Source organism: Gymnoscopelus microlampas (genome assembly GCF_963454915.1).
Source record: "Gymnoscopelus microlampas genome assembly, chromosome: 9".
Classification (NCBI taxonomy): domain Eukaryota; kingdom Metazoa; phylum Chordata; class Actinopteri; order Myctophiformes; family Myctophidae; genus Gymnoscopelus; species Gymnoscopelus microlampas.
This window is the reverse complement of record NC_139946.1, coordinates 13,141,470-13,159,229: the sequence shown is the minus strand read 5'-3', so window position 1 is coordinate 13,159,229 and position 17,760 is coordinate 13,141,470. Positions and strand designations below refer to the sequence as shown.

Genomic DNA, 17,760 nt, shown 5'->3' with positions numbered 1-17,760 from the left:
ATATATTGTTACAAAAATATATGCAATATAAAACTTGTCTTCAAAACACACAGTCAATGAGACACAGTACAGTATATACAGTTTATACATAGGGATATGTTGTTCCAATGACGGCTGGTAACTGACCCCAGCACTGTTAACCCATTAAGACCTGAGGCGATTCTTAAAAATGTTTTCTAAATCCTAACAGTTAAAAAAAAAAAAAAAAAAAAATGTAAAGATTTTTCAAAAATAGCAGATCTACAAGCTCATTGAATAGCCAAAGAAATCTAAAGTGACACAGATGCGTTCCAGGTCTTAATGGGTTAATACTGTGGTGAACTTCAGGAATGCTCCATTGTAACTGCCCCAGGGACACTTAATACAGTATTTTAGGTAACAGGTCGCTTATAAATGAAATATTCAATCTAAGATTGTTTTATTATGTTGTTACCAAGTGAAAGAGTATGGTTGGGGCACTTCAGTTAATGTTTGTTTTTGCAGATGGGTTGAGTAAAAATATGATCCCTTTTTGAGTGGTTTGACTGAAACTCTGGGCTTCTTCATCAAAGAGGTGACTTTCTTACTGAGGTTGCAGATTGTTGTGCCCTTCTTTAACAGGAAAAACGCACAATCACAGAAGAACCAAATTTGTGTGTGACAGCTTTCAATATGACTATTGAAAACAAAAAAAAGGGGGGGCTCCACTTTATTCTAATCCCGGTAGGCCAGAGTCACAGAAAAAACACTGTGCCCTCTCTCTCTCTCTCTCCAGCTATTTTTCCTCATTCCACATGGGTTCCTGCAAACTAAAGTTAAAGCCTGTGTAACCAAACACTGCAATATTCCACATCCAGAGGGGTGGATCCCTCACTGCAGGGCCCCTCGGGGCCAGTATCTGTCAGCGTCTGTTGATGCTGTTCTTGAATTAAATACCTCAGCGGTGTTTAGGGGGTGCTATGAATTATCGCCTTGTAGAATCTGAAAGGAGAAAAACAGATGGATAATATTGGGACGACTCGATAGGAAAAAGCATGTAATTCATAACCATTTACCGCGACGACACTAATTGCTGTTTTATTTTGGTTGTTTGTCCTCTCATTCTCCTCCTTTACATGGCAGGCAATGCTCGCCACTTTGTCTCTGGCGCTCCTCTTTAGTAACGCTCCTCTCGTTCTCATTCCCTCAGTATCATCTCCTGATTCTTTCTCTCGGCCCGACTCTCCCTTTCACTCAAGGTAATCAATGGAGGCCTGTCAGGGTAGCCGAACAAAGACATTATTCAGGAGATGACTTGAGCGCGTGTCCTGGTGGGTGAAGATTGGAGACGACAAGATTAATTGGGTCGGGTTGGCTAAAAGTCTCCATCGGTTCAAGGACTGAACAGGGGATGTCAAAAGGGTGTGGCTTAGGGAGCTGAACTCTATGCCCATCCATACACGTACACACACACACACACACACACACACACACGCGCACACAAGACAAGACATTTGGCCCGAGTTACTGTATGTCGTGAAAGGAGCTCCTCACGTCAAAGGGAATAAAAACACAAAAGGCACAGATTACAGTGGGCCGCTAATTACGTTTACATGTTCATTTCCCTTTGTTGTGGTCATCAGCCGAAGATCATAAGTCTACGTCGTTAAAATACGTCATAAAACGAGAGTGCATGACTTGGGAGGAGAAAGGACTGGAGACAACTTTATGCTCCTACTTCTGGGCCAGTAAAGTCAAAAACCGCACCACTTTACCTGATCATAAAACATGAACTGGGACTTCAGAGAGCCAACCGGTTCAGCGGAAGTCTGTCTTCTGTGTGCTTCTAAAAAAGCGCTGACCGCATGGCATAACACAAGAAGAGCGTCTTCAGACAAAAGGCAGGGTCAGAAATTCAGGGAGTACGTGCAGTTCAGGACTCCGACACAGCAGACGCTGCTGCAGTAGTGGTAAGATAGTGGTGACATAGTGGCTATGTTGTTTGAGAGTGTGTGTGCATGTGTGTGTCTGTGACTGTGCATGCGTGTGTGCGCGCGCGTGTGTGTGTGTGTGTGTGCATGGTAGGATGTGTTCGGCTGAAGTATAATATATGTTCAGGCTGTTAAATTAATACTGTACATGCGTGTGTGTGTGTGTGTGTGTGTGTGTGTGTGTGTGTGTGTGTGTGTGTGCGCGCACACACTACGCATATATATTTGTGTCCTTGAGGACTCATTGCTGAGCACACATAATTGAGGAGGAGAGCGGGGTGCTCGGACAGCAGAGATAATGAATAAAGACTAATGAGAAGGAGGAAGAAGAAGAGAGATTCTCCTTACCTACCTGGTTGCGCGTTTTATGCGATTTCTGCAGCCACACCCTCCACTGGTCGTACAGCTTGATTGACATGCCGCTGCAGCCATAGGCGTGCTTGCGGACCCAGCCGAAGAACTGCTTGAGTTCGCGCCGCAGGGTGGAGTTCTGCTCGCTGGATTTGGGATCACATGAGCCGCTCTGCAGACGCTCTGGGGGGGGGGGTAGCAGGACGGGGGGGAGCAGAATGGAAGGAGAGAGGGGGAGAGAGAGAGGGAGCACATCGTTTGCAGCCAGTAAGCTCGTCTCTTTTCAACGCCGGGATCAGAGGCAGTAGCATAGGCTTGTTTTTTACCACATCGCACCTGAGGTTTTGGCAATGCCGTTTGTTCAGTAAAATCCAATTTTTTTGCACCCTCAGTGTTAACCCATTAAGACCTGAGGCGATTCTTACAAATGTTTTCTAAATCCTAACATTTTTTTTTGAAAAATATCGAAAAAAATGTTTTTTCAAGATTTTTCAAAAATAGCAGATCTACAAGCTCGTAGCGCGGCACTCGGTGCCACGCTATGAGCTTGTATATCTGCTATTTTTGAATAGCCAAAGAAATCTTAAAGTGACACAGATGCGTTCCAGGTCTCATTTAAATAAACTGTCCAGATTTTGCCGCGTTCCATTTGAACGACCTTTGCTGAAAGGTTATTGAACATTTTGTGAAACACAAAAATGTTCTTCATTTATTTATGCTCTTCTTGAATGCATCTAGTTGGTGACAGATTCTGTATAGGCCTACTATAATACTGTATTATGTATACACTTGGCGATATGTTTTTGTTATATGTGTTTTTATTTTATTTTATTAGACTATGAGTCATGGGATAAATTTGATGATGATGATGATGATTAATTGCATCAAATAAACTGTCTTTAATGCACAATTGCATTACACTGGGAGAGGTATCCTCTTACAGTGGGAGAGGTTTGTTGTGTAGTTACCTTAACCATGATGTAACTCCAAATATTGGCAACGTTTCTTGCCAATTGTTTCTCCGTCGATTACACATTGATGATCCAAAAATATGCGCGCCATTGACTTCCATTTCACGGTGAAACGAGTCTCACATTCACACTTTCCGCGAACAAAGTGGCTTCTGCCAATGCATGTCCCGCGCAGCATTTTTTCCCTCCCATCTGTTTACAATGATTGATACAGCACTGTGACTATTGCGGTCTCTTAGATGCACAATAACAAACTTAGTGATTTTGTCTCGGAAGCATACTCAATGGATCTTATTACTAATTCAATTAGTAAAATCAACATGAAGTTGACATTTTTATATCCAAGAAATACGGTTTTGTAATTAAGCACTCTGAAAAACTCTGAGCCGTCCGCGTCCCTAACTAGTCATAGTTTGTGTGTAGAGAAGGCTACTGAAAGCCAAAAGCCTGCCACAGTCAATCCTTATGGTGAACAACAGAGCCTGATAACGACTTCCTCTCCCTGGGGAGCAAATACCACACAACCTATGTAACTCATTATCTGCTCCTCGTGGTCTCAAACCTGCTTCCACTCAGGGTTTATGGGCCCTGCGTGTACCTCTGACAGACAAGCAGCATTTTAACTTGATCAATCTTTGAAGGCTAACGACAAAAATCTATCAAATATCCCCTTTGGCCTTTTGCCATTTCTTTTAATCCTCTGTCTAAAAGATCTTTATCGTGGCAGCTAGCGTATTGATGTTTGCTTTCGGTCTGAGGTCACATGAGGTTTGGATCTACTTGCTCCAGGATGTCGTATCCGGGATAAGGCCATTGTTTTTCTGCTTTTAATTGGCAATGAAAGGTTATTAGAAGGGAAAGATCACCACTCGATTGTATATGGTGAATTTGGGAAGCATTAAAAAGTCATAAAGCATTTTGCCCATGAGGTATTAAACCTTTCATGAAAGCAAACTCATGAATCATATAATGGCACTGCACATATGTCAGATTTTGTTTCATTTTCGTTAATTCAAATAAATGAAAATATTTTTTGTTCTCATTGTCTTACTGGCAGTATACCCCCCCCGGACGGACACACACACACACACACACACACACACACACACACACACACACGCTAATGAATTCCGTGCTTTCACTATGCATCTGTGAGCCCAGTTAACCCATTGATACCTGGAATGCATCTGTGTCACTTTAGATTTCCTTGGCTATTCAAAAATAGCAGATATACAAGCTCGTAGCGCGGCACCGAGTGCCGCGCTACGAGCTTGTAGATCTGCTATTTTTGAAAAATCGTGAAAAAAAAAGTTTAATATTTTTTTTTCCGAAAAATTGTTAGGATCTAGAATTTATAGACGCCGCCTCAGGTCTTAAAGGGTTAAGTAACATAAACGGCATCAAGACAGTTCAACACATTTGAGAGTTTTCCAGTAGTATCTGTATACTCACCACTGATGGGTGTGGAGGCAGCAGTGGAGTGGCTCCAGCCACTCCAGATGCCGGCTTTCCTGGATCCAAAGATGCCCACTGGGTTACACCTCACCTGGACAAAGTAAACGGTCCCGGGCCGCAGGCCTGCCAGGCGACACGACGTCTGGTTACCGACATCAACCACTACCTTGATTGTGAGGGAGAAAATGGCAAAGACATTTGAAAACGGCAAAGATTAAGCCTAAATGAACAAGTAGACTTTCATGACAATGACTTGAGTCAAAATGATCTTTTGTTTTGGGCAACAAAAATGTCAAGAAGAGATGGAAATCCAATCAAACTAAAAACAAAACATTTGCTTTTGTAACGGAAATTAATGTAAATCATCCCAAAATAAATATTAGCCAGCTAGGTCGCTATTAACCACTTGAACCCTAGCGTCCTTATTCTAGGGCGAAGAAGATTCCGTAAAAATAGCAAGCTGGCAATTCATCGCAATGCGATGCGTTGTCAGCTTGTAGATCGGCTATTTTCGGCAAAGATATTTGATGTAGAGGGGGAAAAAGGGGCCTATAGTATAGAACACTGGGGGACTCCGGTCAATGAAGTATACAGTACAGTATAGGGTGTATGCTTGAGTGATGATGTTGGTTTAGAATTTCAGAAACGACAGCATCGTTTCTGTCCATTAAACCCGTGAAAGTAACTTCTGTGGCGCTCCCAACTGACAGATCAGGTAGCTCTCCTGACTAACTTTGTTTTACCACAACTCAAAACCAAACTGAGAGTCATGCTCCATTACATTGTTGGTCTGTCTTTAAACATTGTTTAAAGACAGACCAAACTAGGCTCTGGCACTCAACAGTTTTCCTGGGTTTTCCTAGTTTTGTGCATGTGGGTGTTTATCCCCCCCGTACCTTCCATTCGATGCTGTCCTCCAGCCTGTATCGTATCTGATACTTTGCTTGAAACAGGAAGTCCTTGAGGGCGGGAGGATTGGCCCAGCGGACGGTCAGCTGGTCTTCCAGGTCCCCAACACGACTCACCAGCAGATTGTCAGGGGGGTCCGTGGTCACTGCGAGGAACAGGGATTTAACAGACGTAGTCAGTTTTAACCCATTAAGACCTGATGCCGATTCTACAAATGTCTTCTAAATACTAACAGTTTTCTGAAAAACATGTTTCTATATCAGTGGTGCTCAAACTTTTTCATGTCAAGGACCCCCAAAATGATACGTATTTGGCCGCGGACCCCCATCTAATTTTTTTTCCCGGGACCCCCCAGAAGCAAAGATTTGAGTTAAAAATGTTTGCTTTAAAACAATATATATTCAAAGATTTGCACACATTTTCACGATTTTTCAAAAATAGCAGATATACAAGCTCGTAGCGCGGCACTCAGTGCCGCGCTACGAGCTTGTATATCTGCTATCTTTGAATAGCCAAAGTGTAAAATAATGCTTTTTAGCTCAAATCAAAAAGTGACACAGATGCGTTCCAGGTCTTGAAGGGTTAAACTAAAGCATTAGTCATTTTATAATTCACTCGATGCAACAGAGTTGATTGGGGTAAGCTAGCACCCTGTGAACTCTGAGAGAACGAGTAAGAGAAGAATCCCCCCCCCCCCTATTGTACAGTGTACTGTACAGACATCCTCTATATGCAGACACTGTCATCATTCCACTTAAATAGAACATGGTGTGGATGATGAATGTCTTGTGCGACTATCAGCCAAACACACCGTCTCGCTCATGTGCACTCAGGCTCGACAAGTCCCTTTACTTAAATATATGGATATCTATAAATATAGCTGTTCATTATGGAGTACTACACACCATACCAGAGAGGGAGAGAGAGAGAGGGAGAGAGAGAGAGAGAATCAGAGTGTGGAAATTAGAAATCAAAGAATAATTAACAATTTAACTGATCAGTGAGCAATATCTTTTAAAGAAAATGTGTTAAATGGTGAATTAATTATACTGTATATCCAAATTATTTCAAGAAACAAGCGGTGTATATACTGTATAGTAATGAGGTTCTTATGTTCAAATTAAACGTTCCTCTGGAATATAAGCTCTTGGTTTCCCTCCATTTCTGTAAATAATGTTTATGTGCTCCATATACAGTAGTATGTAAAAGAGTTTAAAGTGGTGTAAGTCATATTTTTCTTTCTTTCCAAGGTTTATTTATTACATTCACAGGGATTAACACCACATAAGTGGTATTTTTCTGTTAAAATAAGTGTTAAATATCATTGCTATAGAGTGTTTGTTCAGTAACAGGGATCTCTCCAGCTCTTTAGTAAGCAGAAAATAAATGTTCAGATTTCAAACACTGTATAGCAAAGATCAGAACTCCAGCTGGTGATTGTCTTTCAGATAGACTGGCTGGTTTTTGGAACACTGGACTAATCAGGTCAGTTCTCTGTTCTCCTCCCAGCCCAGTATGCTCTCTGCAGAGAGCACCGTTGTCCTCACTTTAAGTGTTAAATAAAACATTGCTTTCCCACTGCAACAAAGCTCACAGAGAAACCAAGCGCCTTCATGGAGCTGACGGAGGGCGAGAGAGAGAGAGAGAAAGAGGGAGGGGGCAGGGAACGAGTCACAAAAAAAGCGACCAAGACCGCCATATGAAAATGTCTTGTAAAACTCCTTCCCGTTAGTGTTTGTTTGTCTGTAAAGAAATCCATTGTTCCCTTCATATCCACTGAGCCTTGTTGTACGCATGTTGATGATCTTTATTTGTTATATCAAATTCACCCTTGGGGGGGGGGGGGGGCAGAAAATGGAGATGAAAAAATTCCACAGGTTATTGTTTAATTTATTGGGGATCAACCCCCATCCTCTTGCCCTGCCCTTGGTCAGCCTGCTTAGCCCCCTGGCCCGGTTCGCCTTGTTGGGAGAGGACAGGGGAGTCTCTCTGACTCTTGATAAATATGGGTTGATAAATTGTAGCATTCAGTGGAGTTTATGACATTAGGTGGCAAGGCTAGAGAGTTTGTGCACCATAAGGAGAAACACCTTTTAAGTTTCAAACATCAGCACGTATATATTTCTTATCATGAAACTGATGTGAAGTGATTTGCCAAGCGTCTGATGTGCAGCTATCTTTTACAACAACTTTACGTTTCAGCCAGAACCCATTACACAGTTATAGGGGATGGGTGGATGGATGGAGAACACCATAAAAACCCACTTTGCACAGGGAAGTATGTTAGCCATATGCAGGAGATCTGGACAGCAAAGATAACAAGAAAGAATACAGCTTATGAGTGAAACCAGGAGAGGAGAGGAGAGGAGAACTTTAGGATAAGAGGAGGGGAGAGAAGAGGAGAGAAGTAACTTCAGGATGAGAGGAGGGTAGAGGAGAGGAGAGGAGTGGAGGAGAGGAGAGGAGAGGAGAAAGTTGAAAGGAGAAAGTTGAAAGGATAGTGAGAGAAGTAACTTGAGGATAAAGTTGTCTGTTTCTAGTTGTGAAGCAGACTGAATGACTCACCTACATCCAGGATGTCCAAGGTGATGATGTCAGAGTTGGCCGAGCCCAGCTGATTGGCCGCCTCCACCCAGAGCTCGTACGGGGTAAAGAGGGCGAGATCGCGAGGGATGTAACAGGAGTACGGCTGGTGCACGCTGGTGTAGTCCTCACATTCCTTCTCCTGTCCATACCACCTGGCCCACGAAGACACAACAAAGACTAGAACCACGTTCCGTACACCTTTGACAAAGACCTTAAACACAAAAACCTGCTAAACATTTTGACAGTTCTTCAAGCATTTCTGCTTTATTTGACAGCACAGTGGAGAGAGACGGGAAAGAGAGACAGCATGACATGCAACACATGGCCCTGATGTTGGACTCGACTCGGGATGTTGCTGTTATGCGGTCACTGGTTTGGGCCACTCGGACGTTAAAGTCATAGCACAAAAGCAATACATTTAAGAAGTAATTACAGACTCTGTGATGAGAATCGCCATAACGGAGTAGTACTGTATAAGGTACTGCATGTGTTAAAAAGGCCAATAGATATCTATCGTCGCTCTCGGGTGAAACCTTGTATATCCAAACCCGTTAACTTTTCAGGAAATGGAAAAAATAACGTGTTCCAAAGTCCGACGGATCCAATGTGTGTTATTATTTAGTCACACGTTCTTGTTAATACTTCTCATCGGTTAAAGAGGTGGTGCCATGGTTTTGCACTTTTTCTGTTTTTCATGTGTCTATGAGGTTGATAGAACTTCATTAAGCCCCCTGGTGGTGTTTTTATGGTGTTTTATGTCTTCTCTGACTATTTGAGTTTCTACCTGGAGGCTGAAACCTTGAGGGTCAAACGTGCCAATAGAAAAACAGCCCTTTAGTGACATTGAAAAAACAAAATTGTACCGTCCCCCTCATTATCATAACACAACAGGTGTGGGCATGAGGAGGAGGAGGGACTAGGACAGGTGGGTGGTGCTAAGGTGGTGGAGGAGGTGCTAAGGTGAGAACCAGGTATACTTAATGAACTGGAGGCGTGTCCACGTAAAAACATAATTTTAACAATGATCATGTTTTAGGGGGGGGGGGGATCACTGAAAATCACGGCACCCCGTCTTTAAATATTTATATAACCCACAGACATAACTACTTTCAACCTGGTGTCACTATTTTTGGGCATGTCATGAAATCTTTCCAAAAATGTTAAAAGATTAAAAAAAGAAAATCAAAAATAACCCAAATTGCTTATCTGCAAGCTCACATTGCATGTAATGCAATGTGAGCTCGCACGAATAAGGATGCTACGATTCAAGTGGTTAATGCGGCCTAGCTGGCTAATTTTAAACACTTTGGAATGCTTTACGTACTATTTCCGTTACACAACACAAGCAAGCTATTTTCGCTACTTTTGTCACACAACAAAGTATAAAATAGGGTATTAACGAAATGAAATATGGAGATACGTTTCTGCCCGACAGCGAAGATGTACTGTATATCGTTGCTGTCGGGGCAGAAACCTCTCACCTCCATAGTTTTTACATTTTGTTATTTTCGTAAAGCATCAAAAGTAGCAGATCCGCAAGCTCGAAACGCGGCGCGAAGCGGCGCGTTTCGAGCTTGCGGATCTGCTACTTTTGATGCTTTTGAATTTGAATCCTGAAAAGTAACAGTTTTGGACGCTTTGGAGGTTTCCACCTGACAGAGAAGATATACTGTATGTACGGTACGGTATGTCTCTAAATCTACCTGAATGGTGAAAGTGGAAGGTGTTGGCTTAGGTGATCACCTGTGAGCTGCAGCAGCAGGTCTGCGGGGGTCTCACCTCAATTTGTACTTGAGGGTGTATTTGGTTCTGATGAAGGTTTCACCCTGGCCCCCAGGGCTCCACTTGCAGCTCAAGTCCTTGGTGTTGCGGGACCAGCAGCTGAGGTTGACCGGCTTCTCCGGAGGCACTGCATGTTGTGCAACAGGGGGAAACGGGGGGAGAAAAAACAGATCGATGCTAATGTCCAGAATGAACTGAAAACGTCACAAAGCAATAATGGATAATAGAGTTATTTTATTCCATTCCATTCTCTTCTGTTTTATTCAATCTCATTCTGTTGTTCTATTCTGTTCCACTCTACTCTAATCTCTCATTTTCTTCTATTTTGCTACCATCATTTCTGGGTTATAGGATGTTCTTTTTTTCCCTCCTTTTTTAACAATCTAATCATTTGATTTCAAATGACACAGACATCTTTTGACCTTTATTTTGACATTTAAAACGGAATCCATTTTAAGTTAGTTTCCATCCTTTCATGTAAAACATTCCTTCCATCAAGCCCTGTGTTGTAAGCCAACACTAAGATAGAGCAGATTAGGGTAGTCATATAAAAGGATTTAAAAAGCATTGCAACCCGAAGGCAGATCATAATCAAAATGGCTTTTATGCAGGGACGGAAAAAAAAACTATGAAAAGCTTGTATTTGTGAGCCTTACAGCATTCTATGAATTCAAATGAACAAGAAAATGTGTCTGTGCCTTGTTGCCTTGCAGCATTACAGTACAATAGATTCTTTACAATACATTGAACCTCAAACAGGCGTGTATACAGGTAGCTCATTGACTACGACTCATGGTGTACTTAACCGACTATTTCTGAGAGCATAGGGTAGTTTATTTGATATCCGAGGTAGCTTTTGGATTTAATACATTTCAGAATGGTATGAACATCTAATTGCAGAGATTTCTGATTAAATCAACGTGCAGAGATTTGAAACTTGCTTGAGATAAGTCCTTAAAGTTTACATGTGTGCATGTGTCCTCATTAGGACACAAATGCTCAAAAAAGTAGGCTATAAAGGTTAGGGTGGATTTTTGGCGGAGTGGAGTGGATCTTTAAAGTGTGCATACACTGTATGTCCTCATTTTTAGGCTATGGGTTAAGATTATTCCGTTAGCGTATAATGAAAATCCCCATAAGCGCGATAAAATTGTGTACACACCTTTCTGTGAGTGTGAGAGATATGAAAGCATTATGATAAATAATTCAAACAAAACATTTCCCCCCCATGAACATTATGATGGAATTTCCATCTGCTATTTTAAAACGGAATAATGTGATTGTTATTGCTCAGAAGGGTTAGCGTTAAACACCAACCTACACCTTATACAGTACAATCCAAAAGCTTCGTTGTGAAACACACAACTCAGTGTATACAGTAGGCTTTGTAACAGCCACATACATTACGTAAAGCTTCTCATGAAAATCGATAGGCTCCAACCCTATTAGGCATTCATGACTTACGCAAGGGCCTGTGCATGCATACTTACTGTATATATCGTCTCTGTCGGGTGGGAACCTGTCCAATACTGTTACTTTTCAGGATTCAAATTCCAAAAACGGCAAAAGTAGCAGATCTACAAGCTCAAACCACGTCAAGCTTTGCGGATCTGCTACTTTTGATACTTTTGTGTGACGCTATAGTATGATCAAGTGGGGCGTTAACCCATTAAGCCCTGGAACGCATCTCTGTCACTTTAGATTTCTTTGGCTATTCAAAAATAGCAGATATACAAGCTCACCGAGTGCCGCGCTATGAGCTTGTATATCTGCTATTTTTGAAAAATCGTGATATTTTTTTTTTCAAAAACTGTTTTTTGGATTTAGAAAACATTTTTTGAATCGGCCTCAGGTCTTAACTCTTTCATTGCCAATTTGCCACACTTATTTCAGACGTCCCAGTGCCACACTTATTCAGACGTCCCAGTGCCACGAAAAAATGTGCATTTTTCCTCAGTTTATTTTTTAACATTGAAGTGAATGGAGCAGCAACTTTTTGGATAGCGTTATCTCCTAGTTCCTTTGAGATAAACAAAAAAAAACAAGACCAAAAATAATAATTTCGTCATTTCCGTCCATGGCCATGATAGCCAGTAGCATCGGACGGGAATTCCCGTTTTTGGCAGTAAAAGAGTTAATTTACGAAAAAAAACACAAAAAGTAAGAGCTTTCTGCCAGACATCAACGACATACAGTTCTATACGTGCGGCAGAGGGAGCCTGTATAGCGAACACTTACGGCCCACATAGAGACAAGAGCCGGCCAGGACGTGACCGTCTCCTCCGTGGCAGACCAGGTTGTCTCCGGACTGCTGCTGGGAGCCGTTGAGGCGGTGAAGGGTGACGCTCAGGGCGCGGGGGCTCACCGCCCCGTAGGTGCTGCTGGACAACCGTCTGCCGTTCAGGGTCCAGTACAGTTTGTTGACGTGGAGGCCCGCTACCTCGGCGCTCACCGTGCACGTGGCCGTCAGACTGGAACCGATGTGAACGGCGGGGTCCTGGGGGAAGATTACTGCCACCTCTGGGTGTTGAGATATGGAGACGCAAAGCCCTGACACACACACACGCACGCGCACACACACACACACACACGCACAGGTATACAGACACAAAAGAAGACTGTTACCAGAGTTACAACGCCTAACGTGAGGTCATCTAATTTGGCACAATGACATCACATCTCTAGATAAATACTGGCCTGAATATTCTCTTGGAATATAACATAATGCTGGAAGGACAGATATTCTCAAGGTCTAGAAGATAGAACCGGAATAGAACCAGGATATTAGATAGAATCAGAAGTGGTTAATAATACTTGCAGAAGATAAGTATCCTCAGAAGCTAGTAAACATTCCAGTAAGTATATATCATGATATCAACGATATCAAACATATAGTCAACTGCCAAGAGGAACCAAGTCATTACCTTCATAATCAACGTTCGTCTACCTACCCTGCCAAGAAGAATTTAAGAAGTATTGAGATTACTGCGTAATCTCAATTCCATACTACCACAGACATCGAGATTGAGCCTTACAACCTCAATCCCCAGAAGAAACAAGATATATCTTCAGATCTAAATAGGGCTATCCCGCCCTTCCCTTCCGTCTCTGCCAGGCACACAGAGTAGAGAGTGGACCTACTGGACCACGACATCGACCAGAACCATGCCCGGGCATTCTGCTGGGAGACGCGTTCCCTGACTTCGAAGCCGCTACCACCGTGGGCAAGATCAAGTTCCATGATTTCCTCGGAGATTCATGGGGTGTCTTGTTCTCCCACCCGAGGGACTTCAGTCCTTGTGTGCACCACTGAGCTGGCCTGTGCTGCTAAGGTCAGCGATGAGTTCAAAGAAAAGGAATGTCATGATGATCGCCTTGTCCGTCGACAGCGTAGCGTACCACCTCGGCTGGAGTCAGGATGTGATTTCCCATCATCGCTGACCACAAGCGAGAGCTGACGGTCCTGCTTGGCATGCTGGACCCAGGGTTGCCAGATCTGCTTATTATAATTTCCCCGCAAGATTTTATTTGAAAATAGCCGATCTACAAGCTCACAACGCGTCGCAACACGAAATAGCTGATGTATATGTTAAAGTGCTCATGTTGGCCCATAGTCGCTTCTTTTGGGCTGGTTGTCCTAGACCTGGTTGCTTGTTTCTCTCACAGAATCTGGCAACACCGATGCTGGACCCCGATGAGTTGGACAAGGACGGAATGCCCCTCACTGCACGCTGTGTGTTCGTGATTGGCCCAGACAAGAAACTGAAGCTGTCCATCCTCTAGTCTACCCTGCCACTACTGGAAGGAACTTCGATGAGCTACTCCGTGTCATCGACTCTCTCTACAGCTCACCGCTCAGAAGAAGGTCTGCCACGCCTGTGGACTGGAATGCCGGGTGACAAGGTCATGGTCATCCCCTCGCTCTCTGATGCAGAAGCGGCTGCCCTCTTCCCCAATGGTGTGACCACCAAAGAGGTGCCTTCTGGGAAAAGATACTCGCGCTACACCCAGCCCTGAAACTGGACAATCATCCCACAGCACAATCCCAATAGGCTCAGCAAGGACGGTACTCTCCTGTAGTTTACTGCTGTTTCATTTAGAGATCTATGGACTGGAAAAGTCTAATTATTTACGGGTGAATTATGTACAGTACAGAAATGTAATAATCATTACAACATGTAAACTCCTTTTACTGCCCGTGTATGGATGGTGGACTTTTCTACCAGTTTCTAATATTGACTTAAGTGGCTTCTAAACAAAATCAATCGTTTGACACTTCTTATCTGGGAGCAGGAGTCACAACACCAGAATTCAGATGAACCAGGAGCCATCTCATTGAGCTCCTCATAACCGAGCTATACAGTACAACTTATAAGCTTTTGCTTCCATATAGCGTCATAAACAGAAGCAAAACACCTGAAAAGAAATAACAGACCATATGGTATTGATTGAATGCTCAGAAAAGAATATTCAGCAAAGTATCATTGATTAAATGAAATAATTGGATTTAGCAGTTATTGTAGCCAGCAAAGATGCAAATTCCTTGCACTGTTAATGCATGTAGAACTGAGTCACTGTGAACAGATTCTTATTATGTACCTGTAACACAAAAAAAACGCATAAAAAAAACTAAGGCTATCCCAATACTATCGATATCGTGGACTCAAGAGACGATCTCTCGTCCTTCCTAAACCAGCCTTAAGGAATAATAACCTAATATAACAATGTCTTCATTACACAGACAGAGACACCAACACAGACAATCACACAGGCAGACACACATGTACACACACACACACACACACACACACACACACACACACACACACACACACACACACACACACACACACACACACACACACACACACACACACACACACACACACACACACACACACAAACAAACATGCACGTTTTGAGGCAGTTAGTTTTCTGGGCATTTATCGTATTCAGAATCATTTACAATGCAGTAGATTGTTATACAATAAGAAAGCATGTTGGAGAAGGACTCTGGTCTGTGTCTTTGTTGCTTGATTAGTTTCAGTCTTTGAGAACCGACCCATTTCCTGGTGAAGCATGAGATGCAATTACCACGCTTTTGCAGAGGCATCTATTGAGTCTGGTTGTGCATTGGAATCTTTGAGACGAACCCTTTATGAAAGCTTTGTTTTTTTGTGTTTGAAGGGAACACATGTAACTTTTTGGGCTGCAACGCAGAGCAGGAGCACAGCAAATATTTATGACCCAATGATGAACTGGATTTATGGCAGTGCTGTAAAGTAACTAAGTACATTTACTCAAATACTGTACTGTACTGTACTTTACTACTGTACTTGTACAATTTTGAGGCATTTTTACTTTACTGGAGTATTTCCAATTTTCAGTACTTTCACTTCTACTCCACTACATCTCAGAGTCAAATGTTATACGTTTACTCCACGACAATTATTTGACAGCTTTAGTTACGAGTTACTTTAAAGATTTAGATTATTATTACAAGTACGCAAGTAAATGGTGAATTGTGGACTTTCACTTGTAACAGAGTATTTCTACATTGGAGTATTGATACTTATATTTAAGTAAAAAATGTGAGCACTTTTTCCCGCCACTGATTTATGGTCCCCGGGTAGGACCACTTAAAGAAAAGGTCACCCTAGCCCTATAGTGAGGGACTTGAATGCTTTCCCATGCTGCTACCCCTCTTGCACTTGTTTTAAAGCCTGCATTATGATTGATGCCTGTATGAAACGCTCCGAGGAGCAGTGCTGCTGCCTCCGAATGTTACCAAATGGGTTGCCTTTGGGGAGATTCAGGGGTTAATGTGTGGAGGACATTTATTAACTGTGTTTCTAGGTGGGCGGCGGACAAGCTTTCTAACATATGTGCCAATATGTTGCTTCCTGCTTCACTGGACTTGTGACTTATGGGGATTTGATGTACAGAGAGAGATGATAATGCCATGGTATTTCATCCCCTCAGGCTGAAACCCAGGACTCAGGGACAGGGTTGCCAGATCTGCTTATGATACATTTCCCACGGTTATTTTTGAAAATAGCAGATCTACAAGCTCACAACGCGTCGCATCGCGACGCGTTGTGAGCTTGTAGATCTGCTACATGTATTTTCAAATAGCTGATGTATATGTTAAAGTGCTCGTGTGGCCCATAGTCGCTTCTTTTGGGCTGGTTTTCCTAGACCTGGTTGCGTGTTTCTCTCACATAATCTGGCAACACTGCTCAGGGAATGAATTTCAGCATAGGGTCTCAGTTATACTTACTTGTGTGCTTGGTAAATATCAGATCTACAAGCTCACAAAGCTTGTATATCTGCTATTTACAGCATGCAACACCAGAGTGCAAGTAAGTATAAATCAGGCTTATCAGAGGCAGGACATGTTGCAAAGTGAAAAACTGTAAATTGAACATAATCCACACACTTATTCCATAGATAATACTTGTCTGCTTATTTCATAACAAAACATACTTGTATGTAGCAATGCTGCAACTATGATGATGTTGCTCTACCTTTATAATGCAGTATTTCTCGGAATCAGCAAAACATCATTAGCCCTATAATGCATATAACCATAAACCATGTACACAATTAGCCAGAGAAAGCATGTTTAAATGCATGTTTCATTCATGCAAAGGTCTGACACATTGATTTATCGCAATTTATCTAATTAAATGCTTAATCCCCATCTCTAATTGGCCTTGTTGTCAATGTCAATTTGATCCAGTTAGTCAATAAACGCCTAGTAATCACTGCCATATGACTGTGGTGTCATTCCATTTACTTCATTAAGGTTTACAACGTATTAAACAATGGCTCAGGGGTTTGCAGGACATTTGCATAATCAGTTTTCGGTGTTTTAGGGTTATTATAATATAATCCATATGATAAAGAGGGCAAATTGTAACAGGCTGCTTCAGTAGATGACAATGTGTTGACTAATGGGCTCGCAGCGCCTCCCATAGCGCTGCTGCGTTCAGCCGACACACTGGTGGAAGAAGTCATCACATGTTGTACTTAAGTAAAAGTACCGATACCACAATGTTACAGATACAAGTCCGGTATTCAAAATGTACTTGAGTAAAAGTACAAAAGTATTCGCATTAAAATATACTTAAGTACTGAAAGTAAAAGTAGCCTACTCATTTTGCAGAACATTTCACAAGTTTCCAAATGTCTAAAAAGGCTTTGAAAATAGCAGATCTACAAGCTCACAACGCCTGAGCTTGTAGATCAGCTATTTTCAAAAGCATGCATAGGTCTATGGCTGAAGTTGTTAATGCATGTTTTGTAATAGGCTACTAATCAAAATCTACAAAGTAACTAGTAAATAAAGTTGTCAAATGATTAGTAGTGGAGTGAAAGTACAATATTTGTGTCTGAGATGTAGTGGATAATTTGGAAACACTCCAGTAAAAATACCTCAAAATTGTACTTGAGTACATAGTTAGGCTACTTTACACCACTGTGGTAAATTGAGTGTCTGTCTGTCGGCTTCTTCTAGCCAGAACAAATCTTGTAAGTTTTGTACTTACGTGTCGAGGTGAACAACACATGTGGAACCAGGAGGATGAGAAACAGTAAGGATATCATTGTCGTAACACAGTATTGTGTCTCTTTTCCCTCCCTCTTGTCCTTTTTTCCTCCTCTAGTTCGATCTCCAAAAAGACGTGAGACTGTCTGAGGCACAGTTGGAAGGATAGGTTGTTGCAGCAGCAGCAGGGCTCTAGCTCTGAACTCTG

General features: G+C 42.2%; 1 protein-coding gene and 1 pseudogene across 3 annotated transcripts; one reads left to right on the top strand and one right to left on the bottom strand.

The window, feature by feature from the left end:
• Nucleotides 1-310: 310 nt before the first annotated feature.
• crlf1b (cytokine receptor-like factor 1b) lies at nt 311-17,705 on the bottom strand. Of its 2 annotated transcripts, none has more exons than XM_084067467.1 (8): nt 17,554-17,705; nt 12,242-12,553; nt 10,001-10,130; nt 8,201-8,373; nt 5,623-5,780; nt 4,724-4,892; nt 2,298-2,483; nt 311-960 (listed from the first exon to the last, which is right to left on the bottom strand). In XM_084067467.1, the coding sequence occupies exons 1-8, from the start codon at nt 17,609-17,611 to the stop codon at nt 944-946; spliced, it is 1,203 nt and encodes a 400-aa protein (XP_083923593.1). In that variant the 5' UTR covers nt 17,612-17,705; the 3' UTR covers nt 311-943. The 2 variants fall into 2 exon arrangements, with proteins under 2 accessions (XP_083923593.1, XP_083923592.1); XM_084067466.1 differs by having other exon boundaries at nt 2,302-2,483.
• On the top strand, nt 12,728-14,020 carry LOC311052418 (peroxiredoxin-6-like; annotated as a pseudogene). Its single transcript has 3 exons — nt 12,728-12,753; nt 13,127-13,460; nt 13,670-14,020. The product of its transcript is annotated as a peroxiredoxin-6-like (transcript).
• Nucleotides 17,706-17,760: the final 55 nt, after the last annotated feature.